General features: G+C 36.8%; 1 protein-coding gene across 1 annotated transcript in view; it reads left to right on the forward strand.

Moving 5' to 3' along the window:
- The first annotated feature begins 310 nt into the window (after nucleotides 1–310).
- The window catches only part of Ppox (protoporphyrinogen oxidase), a 56892-nt gene continuing 30857 nt past the window's right edge, over nucleotides 311–26345 (forward strand). Inside the window, 4 exon segments of the mRNA XM_089086010.1 lie at nucleotides 311–328; nucleotides 1039–1117; nucleotides 5679–5920; nucleotides 8892–9114. Coding sequence (XP_088942136.1) covers nucleotides 5695–5920; nucleotides 8892–9114 — 449 coding nt within the window. The 5' untranslated portion in view covers nucleotides 311–328; nucleotides 1039–1117; nucleotides 5679–5694.

The raw sequence follows: 26345 nt of genomic DNA on the forward strand, positions 1-26345 counted from the left end.
GATAGTTAATTTTCATTTCTGTTCCTTCAGGGTTTTGTTTATTCTTTAACAGTAATTTCTGGTGTTTTTGAGTTTTAACTATAATAGGAATTAATTTCTGCTGGTCCTGAGTTCAATATGGCTCTTCTTCTTCTTCTAATTCACAGCAGGCGGGCTATTCAGTTGGTACTATTTAGCCCTCTTCTTTTTGCTTCACTATGTGGGCTACAGAGCTACTGTCTTGGTTGTCTCTTATTTATTAGATATTGTCAGATATTTCAGTAGATCTTTTGACTCAAGGAGTTCGAATATAAGATGATATATATCGATTTCTGTGCTCTGTGTGCAGGTATAGTTGGCTAGGCTCTTGGTTGATAGTGAGATTTTATGGTGTTTAAAGTATTTTAACAGTTTACAAAGCAAGGTATGTTGTGCAGACGTCAGCATATTACATTCAAATAGGCAATGGTCAATTGTTTCATTATTCATGTTACAATGCCTGCAAAGAGGGGACAGGGGAATTGAACCACTTGAATTAGAAAGCTCATATGAGAATGCAAGGAAATTTAGTCCATTTGTTTCAGAACAAATTCTATGATAAATTTTAGAAAGATACTTATTGGGAAAGGGAGAAAGGATAGGATTAATCTTATTAAAATTAATATCTGATAGCCTCCATTGGTAAATATCTCTAATTGGGATTGGTCTCCCACTTGGCTCATCAATATTTATAGCATTTTTTGCTATTTCATCAACCTGATGATTACCATTTATGCCACGGTGGCTAGGAATGTACTGAAAATAAGTTTTTATGCCACTTGAAGCAAGATTATCAATAATACTGAGACAATGATAAGTGTCAATGTCCAACTTATATTGGGGAGCTGAGGCCAGCAACTCAAGGCTTGATAGAGAGTCGGAATAGATGATAATATTATTCGAATTTGCAATCAAAGGTTGGTTTTGCTTAAGGTGTTCTAATGCCATGATTATGGCATTTAACTCAGCAGACATTATAGATAAATTATTGAATAATCTCTCTCCTATTGCAATTTTCAGGTGAGGAAGGAAAACACCACTTGCGACCTTCTCATTTATTTTTGACCCATCAACAAATATTTGGAAGTGATTTTTATAGGTAATTGTATTAAGTTCTGCAAATTTTTTCTGGACAAAAGCAATGGGGGTTAAATCTTTATTCCATTTTGAAAATTCAGTATTTATTATGGGAAATGACCAATTCCATGGAGGGGAATGGGGGAAAGTAGGTTACTCTACTTTCTCTTCTTGCTCTTTACTCTTCTTAAAAAACTTATTTTTATGTAAGGTTTTTTTTTTTAAATTAATAATAATAAAACATTGAAGTCTTATTCTCTTTGCTATACAGAGCTTAATTTACATGCCTCTGAAAAATCAAACCTGATTTTTTCACGCAACAATGAATGGATCTTGATAGGTTATTCCATTTGTTGATGCAGAAAGAACAGCATCGTTTTGAATAGACCATGATTGTTTATTTATTGATTGTTTGATTGTTTATATGACCCCAGGGCATAACTTACAACGCCTACCCCCGGGCCCTGGTGGGCTGTGTCGACACCGGAGTTTTTTGTTATCAGAACTTTGAACTATTTTAACAAAATGTCTATATCAAAATTTTGGTCTGATGCGTTTAGGCCGAGGACGAGGGAGAGGGGCTAGTTGCCCTTCAATCTCTTTTGACTCTTAAAAAGTGAACAAGAACTTTCAATTTTCAATCAAATGAGCCCGCCCTCTCTAAAGTTTATACGAGCATCCCTTCCATAAGAAATAGTATGAAGGATCCTTAAATTACAACCCTTGTCCTGAGGGCTTTGGGGGGAGTTATAATCCTCAAAGACCTAATTTACAGAACTTAAAACTACGTTTAATAAAATGGTCATCTTAAAATTTTGATTGGATGTGTTTGGGGAAAAGGTGGGCGGGAGAGGGGGATTAGTTGCCCTCAAATCACTGTCGACTATTGCAAAGGTTACTAGTTCTCGAAATTTCCAATCGAATGAGCCTTTTTCGAAGTTTCTACGACACCGCCTTCTATAAAAACCTTATATGTCCCCAGGGTATAACTTAAAACCCTTGCCTTGAGGTTTGTGGGGGAGTGTCCTCCTCAAAAATATATTTTTTTATGTGAAAATCAACTACGCTGAACAAAATGGCTATCTCAAAATTTTGATTGGATGTGTTTGGAGGAATGATGGGTGAAGGGGGGGGGGGCTAGTTGCTCTCCAATCACTTTCGACTATTAAAAAGGCCACTAGCCCTTTGAATTTCCAATCGAATGAACCTTTTTTGAAGTTTTTACGACAACGCCTTCTATAAAAAACATTATATACCCCCAGGGCATAACTTAAAACCATTGTCCAAAGGGTTGTGGGGGATTGTCCTCCTCAAAAACCTATTTTCTATCTGGAAATCAACTACGCTGAACAAAACGGCTATCTCCAAATTTTGATTGAATGTGTTTGGGGTAATGATTGGCGTGGGGGAGCTAGTTGCTCTTGCCTTGAGGTATGTGGGGGAGTATCCTCCTCAAAATATATTTTCTATCTGGAAATTAACGACGCTGATCAAAATGGCTATCTCAAAATTTTGATTGGATGTGTTTGGGGGAATACTGGGCGTGGGGGGGGGCTATTTGCCCTCCAATCATTTTCGACTATTAAAAAGGGTACTAGCCCTTTAATTTCCATTCGATTGAGCCTGTTTTGAAGTTTCTACGACAACGCCTTCTATAAAAACCTCATATGCCCCAAGGGCATAAGTTAAAACTCTTGCCCTGAAGGTTGTGGGGGAGTATCCTCCTCAAAATATATTTTCTATCTGGAAATCAACTATGCTGAACAAAACGGCCCAAATAACATCACTTTCGACTATTAAAAAAGGCACTAGCCCTTTGAATTTCTAATCAAATGAGCCTTTTTTGAAGTTTCTACGACGCCTTCTAGAAAAACCTTATAAGCCCCCAGGGCATAATTTAAAACCCTTGCCGTGAGGGTTTTGGGGGATTGTCCTCCTCAAAAATGTATTTTCTATCTGGAAATCAACTATGCTGAACAAAATGGCTATCTCAAAATTTTGATTTGATGTGTTTGGGGGAATGATGGGCGTGGGGGGGCGCTAGTTCCCCTTTAATCACTTTCGACTATTATAAAGGGCAATATCCCTTTGAATTTCCAGTCGAATGAACCTTTTTTTAAGTTTCTACGACAGCGCCTTCTATAAAAGCCTTATATGCTCCCAGGGCATAACTTAAAACCCTTGCCCTGAGGGTTGTGAGGGATTGTCCTCCTCAAAAACATGTTTTCTATGTGAAAATCAACTACGCTGAACAAAATGGCAATCTAAAAATTTTGATTGGATGTGTTTGGTGGAAGGATGGGGGTGGGGGGGGGGGGGCTAGTTCCCCTCCAATCACTTTCGATTATTAAAAAGGGCACCAATCGAATGAGCCTGTTTTGAAGTTTCTACGACAACGCCTTCTATAAAAAACATTATATGCCCACAGGCCATAACTAAAAACCCTTGCCCTAAGGGTTGTGGGGGAGTATCCTCCTCAAAATATATTTTCTATCTAGAAATTAACTACGCTGATCAAAATGGCTATCTCAAAATTCTGATTGGATGTGTTTGGAGGAATAATGGGCGTGGGGGGGGGGCTATTTGCCCTCCAATCATTTTCGACTATTAAAAAAGGCACTAGCCCTTTGAATTGCCAATCAATTGAGCCTGTTTTCAATTTTTTACGACACAAGCTTCTTTAAAAAATTTATACGCCCCCCAGGGTATAGCTTAAAACCCTTCCCCTGAGGGTTGTGGGGGAGTGACTCTCTCAAAAACATATTTTCTAGTTGGAAATCAAATACATTGAACAAAATGACTATCTAAAAATTTTGTTCGGAGCTGTTTGGGGAACTATTGGGTGTGGGGCCTAGTTACCCTACAATCACTTTTGACAATTAAAAAGGGCACTAGAAATCTCGATTTCCAATCGAATGAGCCTGTTTTGAAGATTCTACGACAACGCCTTCTATAAAAACCTTATATGCCCCCAGGGCATAACTTAAAACCCTTGCCCTGAGGGTTGTGGGGGTGTATCCTCCTCAAAATATATTTTCTATCTGGAAATTAACTACGCTGATCAAAATGGCTATGTAAAAATTTTGATTGGATGTGTTTGGGGGAATAATGGGCGTGGGGGGGGGGCTATTTGCCCTCGAATCACTTTCGACTATTAAAAAAGGGCACTAGCTTTTTGAATTTCCAATCGAATGAGCCTTTTTTGAAGCTTCTACGACAACTTCTTCTTTAAAAACCTTATATGCCCCAGGGTATAACTTAAAACCCTTACTCTGAGGGTTGTGGGGGAGGGTCCTCCTCAAAAATATATTTTTATCTGGAAATCATCTACGCTGAACAAAATGGCTATCTCAAAATTTTGATTGGTTGTGTTTATAGAAATGATGGGCGTGGGTGGGGGAGGGGGCTAGTTACGCTCCAATCACTTTCGATTATTAAAAAGGGCACTAGCCCTTTAATTTCCAATCGATTGAGCCTGTTTTGAATTTTCTACGACAATGCCTTCTATAAAAACCTTATATGCCCCCAGGGCATAAATTAAAACCCTTGCCCTGAGGGCTGTTGGGGAGTATCCTCCTCAAAAACATATTTTCTATCTGGAAATCAACTACGCTGAACAAAAAGGCTATCTCAAAATATTGATTGGATACGTTTGGGGGAATGATTGGGGGGGGGGTGCTAGTTGCCCTCCAATCACTTTCGACTATTAAAAAGGGCACTAGAATTCTTAATGTTCAATCGAATGATCCCCCTCGGAAGTTTTTATGACGATCCCTTCCGTGCGAAGTGCCTCTGGGAAAAAAAAAATAATAATAAAACATTGGAGTCGTATGGCCTTTACTCTAGGCAACGCTGCACCTTGTTAAAGTATAATCATGCAAAGAATTTAGATTTCTACTGTTGGTGTACAAGTTGGGTCCTGGTCTTTATTTGGTGCAAAACCAAGCTAAATCCAGATAGGAGAAAGTTAACCCCTCTCACACAACCTACAGTATTCCCCTACTGGCAATTTGAGCTGAAAGGTATGCATATTTGCATCATCTTAGAGGCAAAATCATGTAAGATTTTTAGCCTGTGTTATTGGAGGTACAAAGTGGCTGTGCAGCCCCTCTAACAGCACTCCTTAACCAACTTTAAATTTGAAAGTTTGGGAGGTTTTTTTTCCCAATCAACTTGAAACTTATGACATAATTAACTGTTTACTTCCAGATATAAATATATCATGTGTTGATCTCAAGTTTTTTATGTTGCATGGTCCAGTAAAAAAAAAAAAAAAATACTCCAAAACAGGTGCAGTCTTGTCATATCTGATGGAAGGGGAACTACTTTACTATTTATTTTTTGGCGGGGGGCAGACAAGAATTTATTTATAATTTTTTTAAATGAATAAAAATTCATTTTTGTAAAATTTAAAGCTTCTCTGCATGCTTATTCTTAGTTGTTTTTTAATTTTACATATATAGACCCATATTTAGCTATTTACCAACCATACACATCCATTGTGCAAAGACATGAAGTTTTATTGCTTTTTATCACTATTTATGAGCAGTTTATAATTTTTTATAGGAATTTCTTTTTTTCAGTTATAGAGAACATAAAATGGTTGTGATTATTGGTGGTGGCATCAGTGGTCTAAGTGCAGCATTTCGTATCTCCCAACTAAAGCCTGGATTAAAAATTACAATTTTAGAGTCATCACCAAGAGTTGGCGGCTGGATTGCATCTACTAGGTATGAGGATGGTACAATTTTTGAGCATGGTCCTAGAACTTTACGACCAGTTGGAGAATCTGGGGCAGCAACTTTGGGACTTGTTGAAGCTTTAGGTAAGAAGTACTCAACAAATGTAAACTGATTTATGCTCAAGTCCCTAGAACAGCCACAACCCCCATGGCCTTAATTGTTTTTTATAAATTCAATTCAACATGTCTTTAATCTTCTTCATTTTTAATGCAAAATAACTATCATAAAAAAGAGTGCTAAAGAACTCCTTACTTGAACTCTCAGTTGAACCTAACTTGAAAATGAGACCCCTAAATTACAGAGCTAGTTTTATAATCAAAGTACTAAAATACTACTTCTCTATGGCAAAAAAAGGATCTTTAAGCTCACCAGAGAGCAAAACCCTTAAGTAAGTAAGTCTGATGCACTAGACCCTTAAAGTCCAAACCGGCGGTGCTGATCTCCGTTTCGGGGCCCTTAAGTCAGGAAGTGCAATGGGGTTCTGGGGGCCAGCCATCCTGTGCTTTCGCACATCCTTCCTGCTTACCTTCCCAAGATTTCTCCAGGTACCCATTTAGAGCTGGGTCGACTCTGGCTAAGCTTACAGAGTTTAACCACTGACCTACGTCACAAACCCAAATAACTGGCCACGCCAGGGATCGAACCCGTACCCCTTGGACAAGGAATTCTCAACCCAGCGCACGTTCACTTAGCCAGGACGGCAAAACCCTTAGTTCTTGAGCGTTTAATATTATTAAAAGGTTTTCTTTTTTGATTTGAAATATAATGACTTTGATAGGAATGTTATCAAAATCATCATCAGGATCATAAACAAAGTGATTGGCACAACTGATTTTATAAAGTCGTTGCTTTGGTCAAAACAGAAACACTGAAAAAAATGCCAATCCATTTCCTGAAAAACAGAACATGTTTCTATAAAAAAAAAGGATCAAATTTAACAGATATTCTCATTCTTTCAGTTTCTTTGGACTTATGAGAGTAAAGTAAACATTTACTGATAATAAGAAAGGACCCAATATACAAAAACAATCAAAAACCTCTGATTTGTGATCTTTGTCTCTTGCTCAAGGACGCAGGAAGTCTTCCTTCATAGGCAGGCCCAGATGGAATAACCGTGGGGCCTGATCGGATTTCACTGTATATTAAACTATATATTAAATATACTATTAAATATTTAATTTATGCTCACTATATATCAAATATTTAAATAGAATTGAGATTCAGTATATATATATATATATATATATATATATATATATATATATATATATATATATATATATATATATATATATATATATATATATATATATATATATATATATATATATATATATATATATATATATATATATATATATATAGATATATCAAATTTCACATTAATCAAATGTCAAGTAATATACACATTAATAAATCTCATGCAGCAATGCACAGTTAAAAAAAAATGTATTTTCAATTATTTGAATAATTCGTAATTTTTCCATTATCCTCAAAAGCAATTTGTTTCAAATTTCGATTTTTTTTATCATTTAATTTTAATGTTGGGCCTGATTGGATCCAATCGCTCGAATCATTTTTTATCTGCCCCTGCTCATAGGCTATGCCTGATAATATTTGCTGCTATTTAGGTGATGCTTAAACTGCTTTTATTGTACGTATTTTGCCACAAAGAATTTTTTCTGTAGCCCAGTCGTGTCGAGAAACTTAGCAAACAAGCGGTCTGCTTGGTTAGGGGTCTTTAGTGATCCATTTTGGTTAGTCCCTACCTTAGTAGGAGCGATGTCAACAGAGAAAGATGTGGAGTTCTTGGATTTCAGCACGTTTCTCTTAAACTAATTGTTGGAGAAGTGAGGAGTGGATGGACGAGCTGACTCTCTTCCTAGACGGCTCATTTTTTAAAGTAACCGCATCTTACAAGCCCTCTTTGGGAGAGCTTCATGTCAAACTTAGAACTGGCTGAATAATATCTCATGAGGTTAACAGCTAATTGTTCCTTCGGGCCATTGATTTAATCAGCCATAGTACTATTATTCCGAGTAAAAAAAATACTTTAGTTCCTTGATCATCAGCATATCACGAAGATATTCAAATCACGACGCTTTGCTTTGTTTGCCGAAACTTCATTATATCCTCTAGCTGTCGCAATTATGTGTTCAAATGGGTGAAGAACCAGCTCCCACAATGGACCACTCATAGCTGTAAAGTTCGAACCCTCTGATTTTAGTACCATGAAGGTCTCGATAGACGAAGCCGCGCGTTGGGTCTTTTTGGTTGCAATGTGTTTCTATCATGGTAAGTCTGCTGTCCCATTGAACTTTCATATCCTTTGTGATGGATAGACTGGGATACTATGTCTTGTAGATAGCTTCAAAAGGATCATGAGACTTTGAATATACTTTCAGGATACTAACTCGCATTCGTATCTTTACCAGTACTGCTCTCAGCTTCTATACTTCACTAGAAACTGTTTTTTGTCTAATTATTGAGTTCTCGCTACTGCTGTCGATGTCTTGATCATTTAGTTCTGAGCTGCTATTATTATCCTTACTGCAGTCAGTATACCCCATTTCTCTGAAGAGTTATCTAATTACTAAGACTAGCCAAAACGTGAAATTTAACCTAGACTGTTTTAGTTGCTTTAATTGTAAGACTGCTTTAATGTTGGAGTAATTTTTGAAGTGGCAAATCTTTCCTTCAAAACACTTAAAGATGCTGCTATTCGTGATATGGTAAGTATCGCAAATTCAAGAAAAGTCGCTAGTCTGTGCTATGATGCTATATGTAATCAAAACACAGAAAATAAAGAAAAGTGGGTTTGAGAAAACAGAAACTGCAAAAACGATAAAAAAAAACGGAGCAAAAACAGAAATAGCACTGAAAAAATGGCTACCTGTCTTCTGCATTTTTTTTAAGCTTTCTCTGAAAAATAACAGAACAAGAAACAGTAGAAGAAAAAAACAAAACAGAAACGGTGCCTAACCCTCTTTAAAGAATATTTGGCTTACCATTTACGGCAAAAGCAATTAGTTTACATTCTAATTAAAATTGCAGGACTTCAAGATAAAGTAATGTCTGTCTCAAAATGGCACCCTTCTGCCAAGAATCGCCTTATTTATGCAAATGGAGAACTTCATCGCCTACCTAGTAGTATATCTTCAGTTTTTAAGAAGATGCAGCCTTTCCAAAAGCCATTATATTATGCTGGACTCAGAGATATTTTTGCCAAAAGAGGACCAATGGGTGATGAATCTATGCATTCTTTCGTTAAAAGAAGGTGATGTATTTTATAACAGTTTTGATAACAGTGGATATTTTACTTGGGTGCTTGCAGGGGGGGGCATGGCCCCCCTGGAATTTACACCAGAGTTAGAAGAGAAATAGAAGTGTAACAACTAATCAAAGAAAAAGAATTTCTTATTTTTGTTTTGTCTTTAAGAACTGCTATGAAACTTATTTACAATCAATTCAATTCTTAGATCTTAGATTAACTCAAAACGGGTCATAATTTATCTATTTAAAGGACACAAACAACGGAGCCCCATTTACGGTAGAAAGTAAACAATCTCAAGGGCATTATGATGCCCAAGCAATAGTGCGCCAAGCATGATAAAGCTTACCACATTTTGGAATTCATAAACAAAGAAAGGTATATATATACATATATATATATATATATATATATATATATATATATATATATATATATATATATATATATATATATATATATATATATATATATATATATATATATATATATATATATATATATATATATATATATATATATATATATATATACCTGGTAGACGACTTGGTGTCGTCTACCAGGACACCAAGATCTCTCTCCGCGTGGCCGCTGGAAATGGCATTTCGGGACCCATCCCTACAATCCATACGGTACTGAGTGTGTGGGTTTTTCTACCCAAGGTGGAGAGTCTTGCATTTTGATGCGTTGAATTCAAGCCTCCAAATATTTGTCCAGTGAGTGAATGTATCGAGGTCCAGTTGAATCGACTTAATATTCTCCGCTGTGTCTGCACGACCGATAAGTTTCGAGTCATCAGCGTAGAGGCTTACTTTGTTGTTTAGGGTTTTTGGCACGTCATTTATATATATATATATATTAAATATAGTCGGACCCAAAACTGTGCCCTGGGGGACACCACTTCCAACAGTGGCCACCTCGGAGAAAAACGTCCCTCCATCCTCGCCAAATACTTTAACCGTCTATTTCCTATCTCTTAAGAACTTAAACACTCACTCAACCACCCCACCACTCACCCCAATAGCTTGGAGCTTGATTCAAAGTCTTTTATGGCAGACTTTGTCAAACGCCTTTGTCAAATCGAGTAGTATGATATCAACTGGGAACCCCTGGTCAAGAAGATCGGTGATATAATTATAAGAATCAATCAAGTTTGTTTCAACCAACCGACCAGACCTAAAGCCATGCTAAAATGATGAGAATAGTTTATTGGTTGTCAAGTGTTTCAGGATTGCAGTGTTAACAATTGCTTCTAGTAGCTTCCAGACTGCAGAGGTGACACTGATTGGCTGGTAATTGCTTGTGTCCTCTTTGCTGCTGTATGGGGGTTATGTAGGCCGTGCGCCAATCCTGCGAGATACATTTTTCATCAAGGGATTTCTGAAAAAGGTGAGTGAGCGGGCCTGATAGTTCAACATGCAATTCTTTAAGAAGACTTGGGTGTACACCATCAGGTCCCACCGACTTATTTGGATTTAACTTTTTTAGGTGTGCCTCTACATCTACCCTATTGTCTGTAATTGAGGGCATAGGGATTATGATGGTATAGGTGGAGGGGGGTTGGAAAAGGCGCATTATCAGGTGGAGTAAATACATATGTAAGCTGCCTTTTTACGGCATTGGCACTTTCTATTGGGTCATCTATTATACGGTCATTATCTTTAAGTCGCATAACAGAGTGTCTACCAGGTTTACAGGCTGAGGCATAATTCCAAAAGTGTTTTGGATTTAACTTGCTTGCTGCTGCTACAGCCTCCTCATGCTGTTCAAATAACTTTCTGGATAGATCTCTGACTTTATTTCACGTCTTGGTATATTTTATGTACTGGTTGTTATCTTGTACATTCTGTTTATATAGTTATCAAGACCTTTTCTTTTTATTTCTTGCTTTCCTTATGTCTTTTTTTATAAATGGTAGAAATTTGTGTTTATAAACTAATCTTCATACAGGAATTTTCCTTGAATCCACGTGAAGTATTTTCTCCATCGCACTACATAATTTATCAACATCATTCTAAATGAGAAATTACAGATACTGCCCCGCTAACTCTAGTTTCATCAGATGGTAATCTCTATACACATGTTTGGTAAAAACTGATTTTTCTGGATACAGTCTAAGGGAGCATCGTATAGCAGCGTGATCGCTTGCACCGAAGGGCGGTAGTGGGGCCACGTTTAAGAGCGCTTCATGGTCGTTTACTATTATGAGGTCCAGCAATGACGGGGGGTGGCCATCCCGGTGCCTAGTCGGGAAATTTGCAGCTCGGTAAAGTGAATAGCTAGCTAGAAACTCAAGAAATGATGCAACTGATTTTTGTCCAGAATAGCCACAGCCATCTATCCATCGGAAGAAAGGTAGCTTGAAATCACTGACTATGAGAATGTTTCCCGTCAGCGCTACTTTTCTATCAATTGATTTTACAACTTCAAAAAGGGACCTTTCTAAATTAGGGGAACTCGGACTTCTGTAAATCGTACCAATCTGTATTGGCTCACCAGGTAGGTTTATAGAAATCCACACTTGTTCTAGGTAAGGCTCATATTCAATATTAATATTTCTTACCTGGAAAGTATCTCGGATGTATAGGACGATTCCCCTTCCTTCCTGCTTTGATAGGTTGCTGATTATTTTTTATCCCGGTATCTGTATCTGTTGTTCCGTAAGAGGGATAGTAGTCCTTTTTGGTTTCACTTCACAGAAGGCATAAATATCTGAAGTGCCTGATGTAATAACACACTTAATTTCTTAAAACTTTGAAGTTAGACAGTCAACGTTGCTGAAAATAACACTAAGGGCACTAATTTTACTAGAGCTGCCAATATCAAAGGGAGTTGATGATCTTTCAGATCTCAGTAAATCAATGTTTTTTCCAGATCTAACACTGTAATATCTATTGTCCAACTCCCCAATAGCAAAAGTATCACTTACGTGTAATAATTCACTAGAAGAGAAACTATGTACAGGTTTCGGCAGCCCACTTAGAGTTCCATCTGAGTTGGAGGAGCTGGAGGTAGCAAGTTTTTTGATATGATTTTGCCACCCCAAATCCCAATATCCGTCTCTCCATTTGCTCGCCGAACTTGGAACTCTTCATAGAGCTTGGTTCTTTGAGTCCGGTCTGCTTTGTATACGTTATTTCTGATCTGAATTTGACAAGGTCCTGTCTTTTTACACGACCTTTGGATAATGTTTCTCTTTGTTTCTTGGTTGACAGCGGAAAAAATGATAGGTGAGTTTGAGCTAGTGTGGTTATTCGGGTTAGCTAAATGACAGAGATTTACGACAGATATATTTTGGAGGCTATGCTCTTGGGACAAATACTGCTGGATAAACTGTCAGTCGTCTGGCTTTGCCGGCACTCCAAACACAGCAAGGTTCAGTTTTCGGTTCTGTCTGTCTCTATCTTCGACTATTAACGGCTTTATTTTGTTCTCTAAGTGGCTATCAAGAATCGCTTTTTAAAGTCTGTACCTGCGAGACTACAAGACTATTCAGCAAGTCCTGGTCTATGGCGGTGACAGACAATTGCTCGAGGGTATCTATCCGTGTCTCAATGGCTTGAAATGTACGATCCATATCTTCGATCACTTCACGCTTGAACTCCCTAAAAGACATTTTGACGGCATCTTTAACTGTATCACTCACTGTTTGAAATAAGATCAGTCTAAAGGTATCATGATTACTCTGGTGTCCGGCGTTTACCCCCTCCCCCTCGGTGATTACCCCCTTGTAAAATACCCCCCCCCTGGAAAATACCCTTCCCCCGGAAAATACCCCCGTGGAAAAAAGGCTTTCCAAATTTGAGAGTTTTATTTTATCTCCACTATTCTGGTGTCTGTCCCCCTCCCCTGGCAAATTTTCTGTGGGCACCCTTTATATTTTATCCTTCTCAAGATTCTGTATGGGGCCTTAAATAGGGCCTCTGTAATAACTTTTTAAGGAACCAGGAGACTGTTGGTGGCAAGTTGCGTCCATATTTTTGCTATGTACCCTTATAGATTGTTATATAAAATTCTCCGAAGTCTCTCTAAAGAAGGGAAATATGAGGCACTTTACCCTCATTAGAGATAATTCTTAGGCACCTTTTTTGGACTGCCTCTATTCTGTCCGACAATTAAATGGAAATGCCAGGATGCCAAATAGGACAGGTGTTGGGGTTGAGCGTACAAATGGGAAAAAAATGCTCATATATTTTAGTGAGTCTCTTCACTTCTATAGGAGCTATAGCACTGTATTAAACTACATTAATTTAGGAAAACGTTACGTTTAGTGATTTTAGTGAACTTTTAGTGATTTTGCGAGTTCAGGGTACAAGAATAAGTTTGAATATTAATGTTAAGAAATCGCTAAGGCCAAGAAAAAGTAAAAGTGGATGAAGATTTGCTTGATGTTTTCCAGAGAAATTGCTTATGGATTGTTTGGGGGTACACAACTGACTGACCGTATCTCAAGCAATAGCTGACCGTATCTCAAGCAATAGGCTGTACGAAAAGTTGGGTTCAATCCCGCTTTCTAGGACTATAATGAGAGCAAGGTTGAGATGGCTAGACCACATTCTGCGGATGAAGGGTGACAGATTGCCAAAGATTGTACTTTTTGGCCAACCGTCTAAGGCTAAACGAAAAGCAGGATGTCCTCGTTTGGGGGGGGGAGGATGTTGTAAGGAAAGATTTAAGGGGTATGGAAACTTCCTGAGAGGGTGTTAAGAGGTAGGATTTTGATAGATTGGGATGGCGCAGGAGCGTATGTAGCTGTGTTGACCTGAGGTGCATCGGTGCTGCAGTGAGTTGTTAGTAGTATTAATAGCAGTAGTTTCGTTGAAGAATGCCTCTCTTGGTATTATTATTGAAAAAAATGACAGGCTTGCCCCCCCTCCCCCTTAGATTTTGTAAACATCTTTTTTGGTGGATATTTTCATTGAAAAAGTCGTTTATGGTATTTTTATTGAGCAAAAACGACAAACGTGCCCCCCCCCCCAGATTTTGAAAAATACATTTTGTCCCCTCCATGAATCACCGCCACTGTAAGAAAGAAATAAGCCCATTTAGACATTTAAATTATCCTTTTTTGCTCGACACTATTACTCTTGTATTCTGGTTCGGGATAGTTGTCCTCTTTGAATTTTACTATCAGGATTTTCAAATATATGGAGGGTTAAAGCAGAGATTTTTCTATTTTATCTTTACTTTTGAAGGTGGTATTTAATTTTTATTCTCAAAATCATGCTAGTTTGTCACATTATTTGGGAATGAATGGTAGGACGGCGATCATTTTCTTTCGTCCTCAAGAGGGTTACTAAAAAGATGAATCACAGATGAAGACATATCTTTTTCTCCTCTCGAATCTTTTGTCAGTGATTATGCCTAAGATTTCTTTTAAATATATCAATTCTCTAATTATTTTTCCCTTTGAACAGGCTCATAAAGTTTCGTCTACTAATCAAATAATGACATCACTTTTTACAGAGAGAGAGAGAGAAAGGAGTAAAGAAAAGCAAAAATAATGAGTGTTATACTTTGATTCCTTGTAAATCAAAATCTCGCAATCTTGGTCCTTTTTTAATAATAAGCAGATTAGAGCCAGGATGTTTCTGAATTTTTCATCTTGTTCGAAAGAATTGCCAGTTAGAAACGGGTTTATTCCGAAGATTTCAAAATTCTTTCCAAGAAATCTCCCTATGATCCCAGACGGTTAGAATATCGTATTAAAAACGACACAAGAAACGGTGTTAGGCGGAGAGCTGCTTAAAGCAACATTTTTAATCCGTATGAAGATTTCTCAGAAAGGATGATGAATTTCCAGTTTCTTTAATATTACGTAACATATTTTTACATCGTAGGAGGTTTACATAAAAACTGCCTTAGCTTAAATTTTAATTTGCGTTAATATTTTTTTCAATCCTCAGCCATATTTTGATATTTAGTGCAAGGTGACTTTTTCTCTCCTAGGATTTTTAATTAATGTTTTTTAAGTTGTTTTTTCCTCTCTTTTTTGTTGTTGTTTTTTTTTCTTATCTGATGATATTTGTAACTAATTAGTGGGGCTCGTCTAGTGCTTTTCTCAGTCTTGCGTCTTTTTTCTTTTTCTTTTTTTTTCTTTTTTTTTTATAGAGAAACAGTTGAGTTCCCCATCGTTTGACTTATTTTTACATAGCCATTAACATTACAGTTATGATATTAAGCATGAGTCTTTTTTTTATAAGTATCCACTGTGGCTTTGGTAACAATTGTTTGTTCATTGATTTTTTTTTTCTTTATATAAACTGCAAAATTGCTAGTTCTTAGATATCAATTAGTTCGCCTATACACAATTCTGGATTACCAGTAATCTTGTTTGTCTGAAATGGATCTGGTCGGGTGATATTAGAATAGTGTACCTTATTTTACAGATTCTAGCACTAAGGCTTTTAGGGACTCGCTATGCAACGAGAAACATGACGAGAAGAAGGAATTTGACTGAAACACAAAGAAGAAGAGACAGGTGTACTTTTATTAGTTTTAATTTTAAATACTTTTAAGAGCTCATCAAAACTAGTATTAAACAAGGAAACTGGCTCTATTTTTGCTTTCGTTTAAGTGCTATGAATCCGTAAATATACCGAATTTTTGAAATATTCTTTTGTTCTTTTCTTCTCAATGGTCATAGTGGTCATTGAAATAAATGGAATTTCTTTATTCATTCCCACATTTTTTGATAGCACATACCAATATAAAACCTGTTAATGCAAAAGTTCAGTAAATCCTAGTCTGTCTAACATGGCACATCCTTTTGTTTCAGGATCTTTTTATATATTATGATTTCTTTGTTCAATGTGTATGAAAGTTTGAGCTTGTGAATTTCGAAACGCTTCAGTAAAGCAAGATATACCTTTTTTGTTTGAGGAATTCTATATGACTCTGACTGATTTGAACAGTAGCACAATATCAAAGCATGTACTGTTGATTACTGAGAATTTCTTCTATTATATGTCAGTTAAGCCTTTTTTTTTATCACGTGTGCCACTATATCGTCGCTGTACTATATGCGCCTAAAGGTCATATATGACATTTTCAAACTTCTGAAATAATTGCCAAAAACCTTTTACTAAGCTGCATTCAAATGGAGGATCAACTTAACATATGTTTTTAGTAAGGACCATCCTCCTGGTTTACATTACCCTGGTAATTCTTCCTTTGGGAAAACCTTAGTAAAGGATTTCTGGCATTACCTCAGAGTTGTGAAAATGTCAGATATGACCTTTAGGCATAACAGCAATGACATTTCCCTGTTCTATATGTACAATAGGCTAAAAGGACTTATTAGTTATTTTAAAAGGACTTATTAGTTATCACTTATGCCCTTCTTTTGTGAGCATACTATATAGCACTACTATTTTCTTGTAAGGGATTTCAAAGCATAAACTTAAGGACTTGAACACGGAAGACAGAAAGTAGTTCCTCACTACTTTGAATTAAGTAGTGAAGTAATTACTTCACTACTTTTAGCAGTTACTCTCTACTAGTTTAAAGTAGTAAATCAGTTTTAAATGTTAAACAAAAGAGGTGTGTCCGTTTCACGTGTCTATGTAACTGCTAAAGATTAGGATATAATATTTACACTTCACTATATAATCATGTTTAACTTTATAATTATGTACTTAGTAACTATATGACTTATGATGTTTTGCGACGTTAACAAAAGTAGTAACCAGTTTTGTCATGAACACACTTGTTTTGTGGTTATGAAAATTAAAACAACAGCAAAAGATGACGCGTTTTTGATATCATGGAATTTAAATGAATGAAAAACAAGGCCATTTACCTCGATACCAAATCATAATTTCTGAAGTGGGTCTTTTCATTGATGTAACATCCTGTATATATTTATAATCTGCGATAGCTACTGTGCCCTCTTCAAGAGAACTATCTATTCCCGGAAGAAATTCTTTCCGACGAGTGCCGTTTCTTGTGTGCGAAATAAGTTCTAGAAAAAACTTGTATCAGATATAAACATTTAAAATTAAATATCTAATATTGCCCAGGTAAAAAGCTATAGGGTAATCTAAACTAAAACGGGTTTTAGAGACCGATGTTTAATTGATGTGTTTTCTATTCAATCTGCAGCCACAGACCTCCTGGATCAAATAAAACCATATTCTGTCGGGTTTTTAACTTCTGTACAACAATATCCAGGGTATATTGGGACCAACCATTTTCTGAGTTTCAGTAGTTAAATAGCAACTTGGAATTTTTGATAGTATCAAAGGACTTTAAAAGCTATTCCAATCATTTAGTAGTTTATTTGTGAAGTAATATACTTATGAATGTTTATGGTTTAAATTTAAACATTTAATATGACAAATGCCAGATGTTGTTCTATGCAGTTGCAAATTAATTGTCAAACAATTAATAACTCACCGAATAAACACAATACCAGATATCCTCTTAACCAGGGATGTCACCAAGCATTTGACAATATCCAAAGATTTACTTGCGAAATACCAGTAGAGATGACCCTAAAGGTCCCACGATTCACCCCTGCTGCCACCTACAACTTTTTTTTACATAATTTATGTCTGTTTGTTGTCAGTGAGAATGAAAAAACAGGAATTTTGTCACATTTATTGATGTTTTCTTGGATGGTTATGTGTGTTGGTCAATTTATTTTATGTATTTCATGGATGTCAACAGTAATTTATGGATGTTTTTATGGTTTTTGTCAGTGAGAATTTGAAAAACAGGAACTTTCTCACTTTTATGGATGTTTTTATGGTTCATTGTCAGTGAGAATGAAAAAACAGGAACTTTCGCACATTTATGTCTGTTTTATGGTTTTTGTCAGTGAGAATGGAAAAACAGGAACTTTCTCACTTTGATGGATTATTGAGTCTAATGGGGGCAGGTCAATGACACTTCCTTCATGTTGCTGCTCGAGGCAAATGTTATGAGTTTCCAGGAAACAGTTAGATCACGTGTTTCCTTCTCAGCCAATCAGAGGGCTTGCTTACATATTGGCGGCGGAGTGAATATATGGACAGGATTTTTGCTATAGTTTTATTAGTCTGTGAATGGAATCCAAAGAGAATAGTTTATTTGGATATATATTAGTGTCGATGGCAAGTGGAATGTTTACCCAATTAGAAGTTGATAGTTGTGTTGATGGTAATAATACAAGAGCACTAAACATTACGGTGGAAATTAAAAAAGGATCGTGGCTATGTCTGAAATGGGATGCAGTAAATACGAAATATGTGATATCCTTGAGCAAATTTAAAATGGAAGATCAATTATGTTTCGCCGCAAAAGCTGATATAGCACATGTGAATAGACTTCAATGTGCTTTAAGTGCATTAGTCAAACATATCGAGGACAATAAACTCTATCGCTAATTGTACATGCATAGTATTATTGATGTTATAATTATCCAATAAAATTGTTTCGAAATGTTCCCTTTCTTTTCTGGTCAGTCTAGAGTCAGCAGTCAGAGTGAAGGGACTGAAAAATGAATACATTTGAGAAAGAGAGAAAATTAGATCAAATCTAGTGTTTATGGAAAAACATTTGATTTTGGATGATGATTTTCTCGAGTTATCTCTTCAACGCAGGATATTCTCTTGTCAGGGAACACTTGACAATATAATGAGGAGTGATTATCCCCCATTGGACTATTGTATGAAACTTTTAACATGTGACTCAAGTGATTATAGCGAATTTATTGATATATTAATTGGAACAAAGCAGAATCATATTGTGGATATATTTTTGAAAACATTGCCAATGGATTCAATGTAGATGCCTCCTCCTTCAAAAGAGGTAAAGTTACAGAGCTACTCCTCTCCCCCATTTCGCCTCATTGAATTTATGGACTGAGGATGATCAGTTTCGTTTTAGCTGTGAGTGAGTTGACAACGGAAACCAAAACTGTTCAATATATGCCCATTGTGCATGTAGACTCTAGGCAGTTGGACTCAGTTTGAGAATTGTACAATTATAGATGACTATAACGAAAAGTGTAAATTATGTAATCCTTGTAAATTACATAGAGGCTATACGGTACAAATTAAAGGATGTAATTTATGTCTTTAAGAGGTGTGTGACTCTCACCCTAGAGGGCACCTGTGCTCCAATTGTCACTATGATAAATGTGATCAGTGGGAGAATACTTACCCTGCTATGATTGGAAAGAATCCCAAACCGTGATTTTAGTTTATTTCTACGAGATTGGTATCGTCGCGGATTTAAATTATTCTGGGAAGAGGAATCTGGTCTACGATTCAACTGTTGGGGTAACAAGACAATTTGGTTTCTACGTCATTGTTGTGACGACACTGCCCACTATGACTATAAACCAAGTGATTTTTATTTGGCAGTTATCGAATGTCATTCACCACTTGAAAACATTGTATGTGATATTGCTTCAAATAGACAGATTGAAACTCGTGAATTTCATAATATGAATGCAAATAATATCATTGACTATACAAAGAGATATGACAAGAGTGAAGTTACAGTGTACTGTAGAAAATGTGACCCTGACTTTGCAGTCAATCAAGATCAATATACAGTGAATCCAAATGGTTTACCATCACTAGTGGTTCACGACAGTCGCCTATACATCGATAAAGAAATCTAAAGTGAAGATTTTAAGACATTGTTGTAGATATATATGCATTTTATTAATAAACGAATTCACAAACATTTTTTAAGCACTTTACTCTTAGGGCACTGAAATCAATACTATATAGGTCTGAGAGGATATTTTCCACTAGAAAGTCATTCAGACGTGAATTGTCAACATAAATGTGGAGAAACTGCTTGTAAGTGTAGCCGCGACATCAGAACACAAAATATAGTAGTGCATGGAAGCCGCAGCTTTTAGTCGTTAGATCCTGAACTCTCTTCCGATTTTGAATAATAGTTTTCCCACTGCTCTCAATATAGTTGCTGATGTGAGGTGTGCAGAATGTATAGGGTAGACCAAGAGGATCAAAAAACTTCAATTGTCTTCATTATTTGAAAGATGCACAGCCAATGACCCGTCAGCACAGTCGACGGACTGCTATTAACAATAATTAAGGTATTGTTAACATTTTGAATTTTTCCAAGATAGTCCGAGGGCAGACGATAGGATTTGTGCTGGGACATGTAGGGGTCCATATTAAATACATTGATTATTTGACTGGTGTTCATGGTACCAAGTCTAGTAGAATACCACCTTCGGGAGTGATTTCCCAATAGGTTTCATATTGATTTAGTGAGATTAGTGCAATACTCTCAGCCAATGGGTCGGCAAATGTACACTCTAAACGCACACTCCCCGTACGTACTATACTCATATCCTGTGTGCCAGACAAATCCAGTTCAATGATACCATGGGTTTTAGCAAACATTTCTTCGGTTATACCATTTTCAAATAGTTGCGAATCATGATCTAGGGTTTGCATGGTCGACTCGTACAATGTTCTATAGGATTTATCAAAAGATAGATTGTAGAGTGGGATGCTGTTTACTTTGCACACAAGAGATGAAAGTCCAAACATCTCGAATTTATGTGGGCATTCAGTCCATGATACTATTGCACTGGCGCTCTTTAAAAATGCCAAAGCAAGTTTTGAAGGAATTTCACCATTGATAAAGGATTAATCGGTGAAGGTGCGTGAGCCCATTGCAATATGACGTTGATTGGTGATTGTATGAGGAACAATTAGTTTAATATTATTTCCATTGTCTCTCAGTTTTTCCACGGCCAAAGCAACAGAACTCATGACATGTTGTTTGCGTACATGAAGTATTGCCGAGGTGAGGGAGAGACTTACATCAGGATTGACAGCAAGTTCTTTTCTCAATATGAAATTGGAGGGTGCAAGCGTCAATTTTGTATCCACTTTAACATTGGGTGGCAGCCATTGGGGTATATTAAATATTTTATGATATATTTTTCCAACTAGATGTAATTCACTAGTTGTAGCATTTTTAAGTGCATCTGTACCATCAGTATTAGTAATATATTCATATCCATTGGAGGTGCCTCTCAAATTCCTTGTATGACTTGGGTGTCATCAGCATGAATTGCATATAGCTTGTATAATTTGAGAGATTATTGCTTGTGCTCACCAGCGTGCCATTGATGTAGACACTAGTTTGACGAAATAAATTATGTAATATACAATTTTCATAGGATATTCCATCGGCCCGAATCGGCATTGCATTATCGGATTTCTGGAATTTCATTTGCAAATATATAAATATTGAAGACATGTCCATAAAGTAGTCTTCATTGGAATAAATTTGAAAGTGGATATTATTGGAGAGGGGTTGTTGTGGATAAAATTTTTCATAGTATCCATGCTTGACACTCACATCAACATTTTCGACATTGAATAGATTCACTGACGCAGTGATTGAAAGTTGAGAATCCTTTTGTGGCAGGTATGGCCTCTTAAGAGAAGAAATCTAGTTTCGATCTAACTATTTTCTTTCTTTTGCTTCTGGTTCCAGCACGTGTCGGCTTTTTCCTGCTTTTCTTTGACCAAAGGGATGATGTCTTTCGTTTCCGTTCTGAGTGGAGACTGATGAGTGATGCATTGCTTCTTGACCTTTTTAAACCTTTACCATTTTGTTTTAATCGCTCACCAAGGGTTCGCGCACTGGACCTAAGATTTTCCGAAGTACTTTTTTTAAAATCCTTGCCAGAGCCCCAATCGTATAGTGTAGAGGATGCAAAATCTGTCGCAGCCGGTACAAGATATTTTCTAGCCAGTGGTAGTGAAGAGCGAAAGAGGTTAGCAAACCAACTGCCAAGACCGTAGCCAGACATTGATGAGTGACCTTTGTAATAGTCCATTCCATTGCCCTGTTGTCTTGGGCCAAGAGTATTAACATAGCAGTCAATATCAGGACAAGTGAATAAAACTTTCTTATTAGACGTCTTGCTTTTGAACAATGGCTCGAAAATGACATGTAATCACAGCCAAACCATTTGAAATTGCTATGAGATCGCCCAATTTAGTTTTTAGTGTTAACTGACAGAGTTCCAAATAGGAAGTGTTTACGGGAATATACTGAAGATGCTTTATATTGTAGTGGTTAATATGTTCTTGATTGGTTTTTCGTTCAAGAACTCGAAGGAGGGGAACATTTGAAATACCAACCCGAGATGTTTCCACAAATGAAGCATATAGAAATATACAGGTGTCCGTGGAGAAGGCAGGCGGATAGTCAGCAAAAAGGAAATTAGTGTTTCCGGCACTTTTACCATTGATTATATTGAGCTTAAAGCCAAGAACTTCCTTTAGATTATCATAGAGAATAACCTTTTCGCTGGCAATAGGTGAACTAATGTAGATCTAACCCTCCTCCTTTAAATAGTTGAAATGAAAAGCTCCCTTTTTACGAGCGGAAATTCTTTTACTAATAGAACGAAATAAATCATTCATACAGGTGAGTTCCTCGTAGGGTAATTCAATGTATGGATAATCCATCCAATTGATTTTTTGAATTTGTTCTTGATCACCTGGTGGTGGCGGCCAATCATAGGGTCTAATTTTTATATCATATTTACGATCTTTTCTCAAGATGTCGTAGGTATTTTTGAGAATACAGTCGACAAGAGCCACTTCATACTTTCTATTGTCGTCGAATTTGATGGTGGGGGAGAGTTTCGTCCAAAAATCACTTGTTCTATTCAAGTCATTGTAGAGAGGATCAGAAACATTGGACATGAAAGTCACATAGAAATCATTGGGCATTGTTAATATCTTCAGCACTAACCCAAGAATCAAAATCTGAGTTGTATCCTAGCCAGCAAACAAGCAACTGTCTCGTGCCCCTCCGATTACGACTCTTTAATATCTTTTCAATTTGATAAATTTCGCTAGTGTTTCTAACTTTTTGCAGTTCATATTCATAAAAACCGCCGAGAATCTCATCATCTTTGGTGTCTCACAGTCGATATGTCGTGGGCTCGGTGTCCAGGATTTTGGACACTTTAAGAAGTTCGGTGCTCCATAAATAATTCCCCTTTTCAAAAATATTGGTGGTTCTATTAATTCGAACAGTATCACCAACATTGAATTTCTTTTTCACATTTTTTTTCTTTTTCACCATTGGAGTATTGCTTTAGAAAAGCATCAAATGTATTTTCATTGTTGTAAACATCCCGAGGGCTTGAGTTGGACAGAGATCGATGAGGTCGATGGTTGTATATCTGCATGATTTTATCTAAATCATGAATAAAAGCCGGTGTATTTTTCAGGGTACAATATATTGAAATTAATAGACGAATTGTTCTTATTAATCGTTCAGCCAATGCAGCTTTTATTGGACTGTGACTATGATAAAGTGTTGTATTATATTTCAGAAGAAACCTTTGCACATGGGAATTTACAAATTCACTGCACCGATCGTATGGAATTGTTGTATACGAATCCTGTTCTAGAATACTTTCAATGGCCCAAGAAACTTCATCACTTCTCTTTGATTACAGTGGAATGGCATAGGCATAGCGACTATAGACACTAATTGCCACCAGAATATATTTGTAGGGTGAATTGTGACGATGTTGAATTGCGTCTAAAGTTAAAAGATCCGTTTGCATTATATGCAAAGGGAAAAAGACTTTAGTTTGTCGATATTGTTTGCCGCGAAGCCTGTTATTCCGATGTAGTGTGTAACTTGGTTCATTTCCTAGATACTCTTTTACTTTTTTCAATGTGGTGATGCCGGATACAGCTTTAGAAAGCGTTTTTGGAAAACTTAAACTTCCCGCTTCACCAAAATTTTCATAGACACCTTTCAGAACTTCATCCATTTTGAACGCAAGCACGTAGTGTAATGTCTACTCCCCTTTTGCACACTGGAGGGTGAATCAATTCGTCTTCGCTTTTGACTAGCAGCCACAGGTGTTGTGAAATCAGTGGTACTAGTATTTTCAAAAATTGAATCTTCTTGTTCTTTTTAAATGATGATGGTGTTGGTGTTGTTGGAATACTATATTCTCGTAGTTTTTTAAGTATTTGCTTATTTCCAATAAGATTTTTGGGGAAGTTTGATACGTTTAGAAAAGTGTATAGATTATTTTCAAATGCTAAAATTCATTTACGATTCGTTACAATATCACAAACTAAATCAACTAGATTATAACTTTTTCCCTGAATTATAATTCGTTTCCCTGAGCTATCGACATGAACTTGATGTTCATCAGCAGTTTCCAACATGAGATAAGATAATACACTTTTACTTTGTTCTCGATAGGTCACTGGCAATAGGTTTCCAATTTTTGATACACTCGAATTAAAGTCTTTCTCCTTTGATGGCAGTGCTGCAGAATCTTGAGGAGATGTTTCCTGTTTAGAGGGAGCAGTGGCGGTGGCGGAGACGGTAGGTCTCACATGAGATGGTTTATGTTTGTCCACACGTCACAATGCGTCTTGAAGTATAAGAAGTTTTTTGCCATTGGCAATATTCTCATCGTTAATGAATTTGCTTAGATTGTCTTCAAAATGTTCGACGGGGGAGAGGACAAGTTCAAATGGTGTCAATTTATAGGGTTTAGCCATTCTCTCTCTCTCTAGATAAAACTGTTTACAATTCCTGCAATTATTGGCAGTAATGGTGTGAAAAATCTAGCGCCCGCTTGAAGGAATCGTTTTCATTCAAAAAATTGTCACTCGTTTCTACAAGCCCAGGCGCGTGCCATGAAAAAATGTTGCTTTGTCTGTTGTCTAAAACCTTATGGCAGTTTAACAATTCCCTCAGTTAAATTTAAAAAAAGTTCAGATATCAGATTAATGAAATCATTGTCAACCCTATGTTTGAGAATGGCCTTCCTGATCAATCATTTTTAATTTCTTAAAACAGAAAACAGATGTCATTATTTATGCAGTGTTGTCAATGTCACAATGGCGAATAAGCATTTTTTCTACTTGTCACCGAAAAATCAACTGTAATTTCATCGCCGAAGAATACAGCGAATGTGCTAAGGCTCTTGAGCGTAATCTGATTTATATCTAGCAAAATGTAACCGTAGGGCTTGCTAGTCGCCTGAGTTTACGACGACTACATAATTTTTGGGGTGCCGGGGTATATCTGTTTATTGAGAGTTATGAGTGAGCTAGAATCACAAACGACTCGATAGATAATATAGATAGTGCAATTCAAAGCAAGGGTTCGCATACATATGCTCTGATGAAACAGATTGTGTAGAAACAGGGTTATGGAAATGTGTTCATGATGGGAGGGAAAAGTGAACAGTTGTAGCATTTCCTGTGAGAACTGTTCAATGGATTCAGCCAAATCATCAATAGTCAACCACGAGTTCGGTTCAATACTATTGAAAACATCAAGTCGCCGTATGAATTGTAATGGTATGATTGTGGCAATAGCTTTTATTTTATCATAGGACTCCTGCCAAATATTATAGCAATAGTAGATTATTTTCGGCTTTTCCAAAAACATGTTATCGCAATATTGAATTATTTAGCTAAAAGTGTTGTTTTCCCTGACATTGAGGGCCCACACAGACATGATCTGAAGGGTGTTTTAAATTGATACATGCTGTTGACAACAGTTGAACTACAGCTAGCTGTAAAACATACATGTCCAATTAATAAACTGCAATAATTTGCCTATAGATGTGTCTATTCAATTTAATCAACAAAAAACAATATTGCATGGTAACATTTATTTTACCAAAATGACAAAAAATATTTGTTCAGTGTGAACTGTACTGGTAAAAATAATGCTTGTTTAACAGGAACATGACAAAATTTCTTGGTGATCATGAAAACACTATTTGTTCAACATTAACTGCAATGATAACACTCTATGTACAATATAAATAAAAACACTCTTGTCCATGAAGAGGAACAATTATTGTCTTTAAATACTTTTCTGTACAACAATTTTGTCCATCAACAGCACTTATTGTCTTGAAACACTTTTCTGTACAAAAAAAACACTTTTCTATACAACAACAAAAACAGAAAACACTTGGAACATGAACTAGCACAGTTGAACATTACCGAGAATTTAAAGGTGGGATCCCCCCCCCGGGGTCACGGGGCCAACGGCTGACCGGCCGCAGGCTGGACCCCCCCCCCGGGAGCCGGCCGCGGGAAGGCCCCCCCACCCCCGGGAACCGCGGTGGAAAAACTGTACAATAGTTGTCGTCACTGCTGCTACAGGTTAGTTGAGGTTGGATTAGTTTGTTGGGTTAATTAGTTGGGTCAGTGGTGGTGGTGATGGTGGTTAGTTAAATT

This window comes from Artemia sp. Qi Xiang Cuo, chromosome 3, assembly GCF_049724085.1.
Source record: "Artemia sp. Qi Xiang Cuo chromosome 3, ASM4972408v1, whole genome shotgun sequence".
NCBI lineage: Eukaryota > Metazoa > Arthropoda > Branchiopoda > Anostraca > Artemiidae > Artemia > Artemia sp. Qi Xiang Cuo.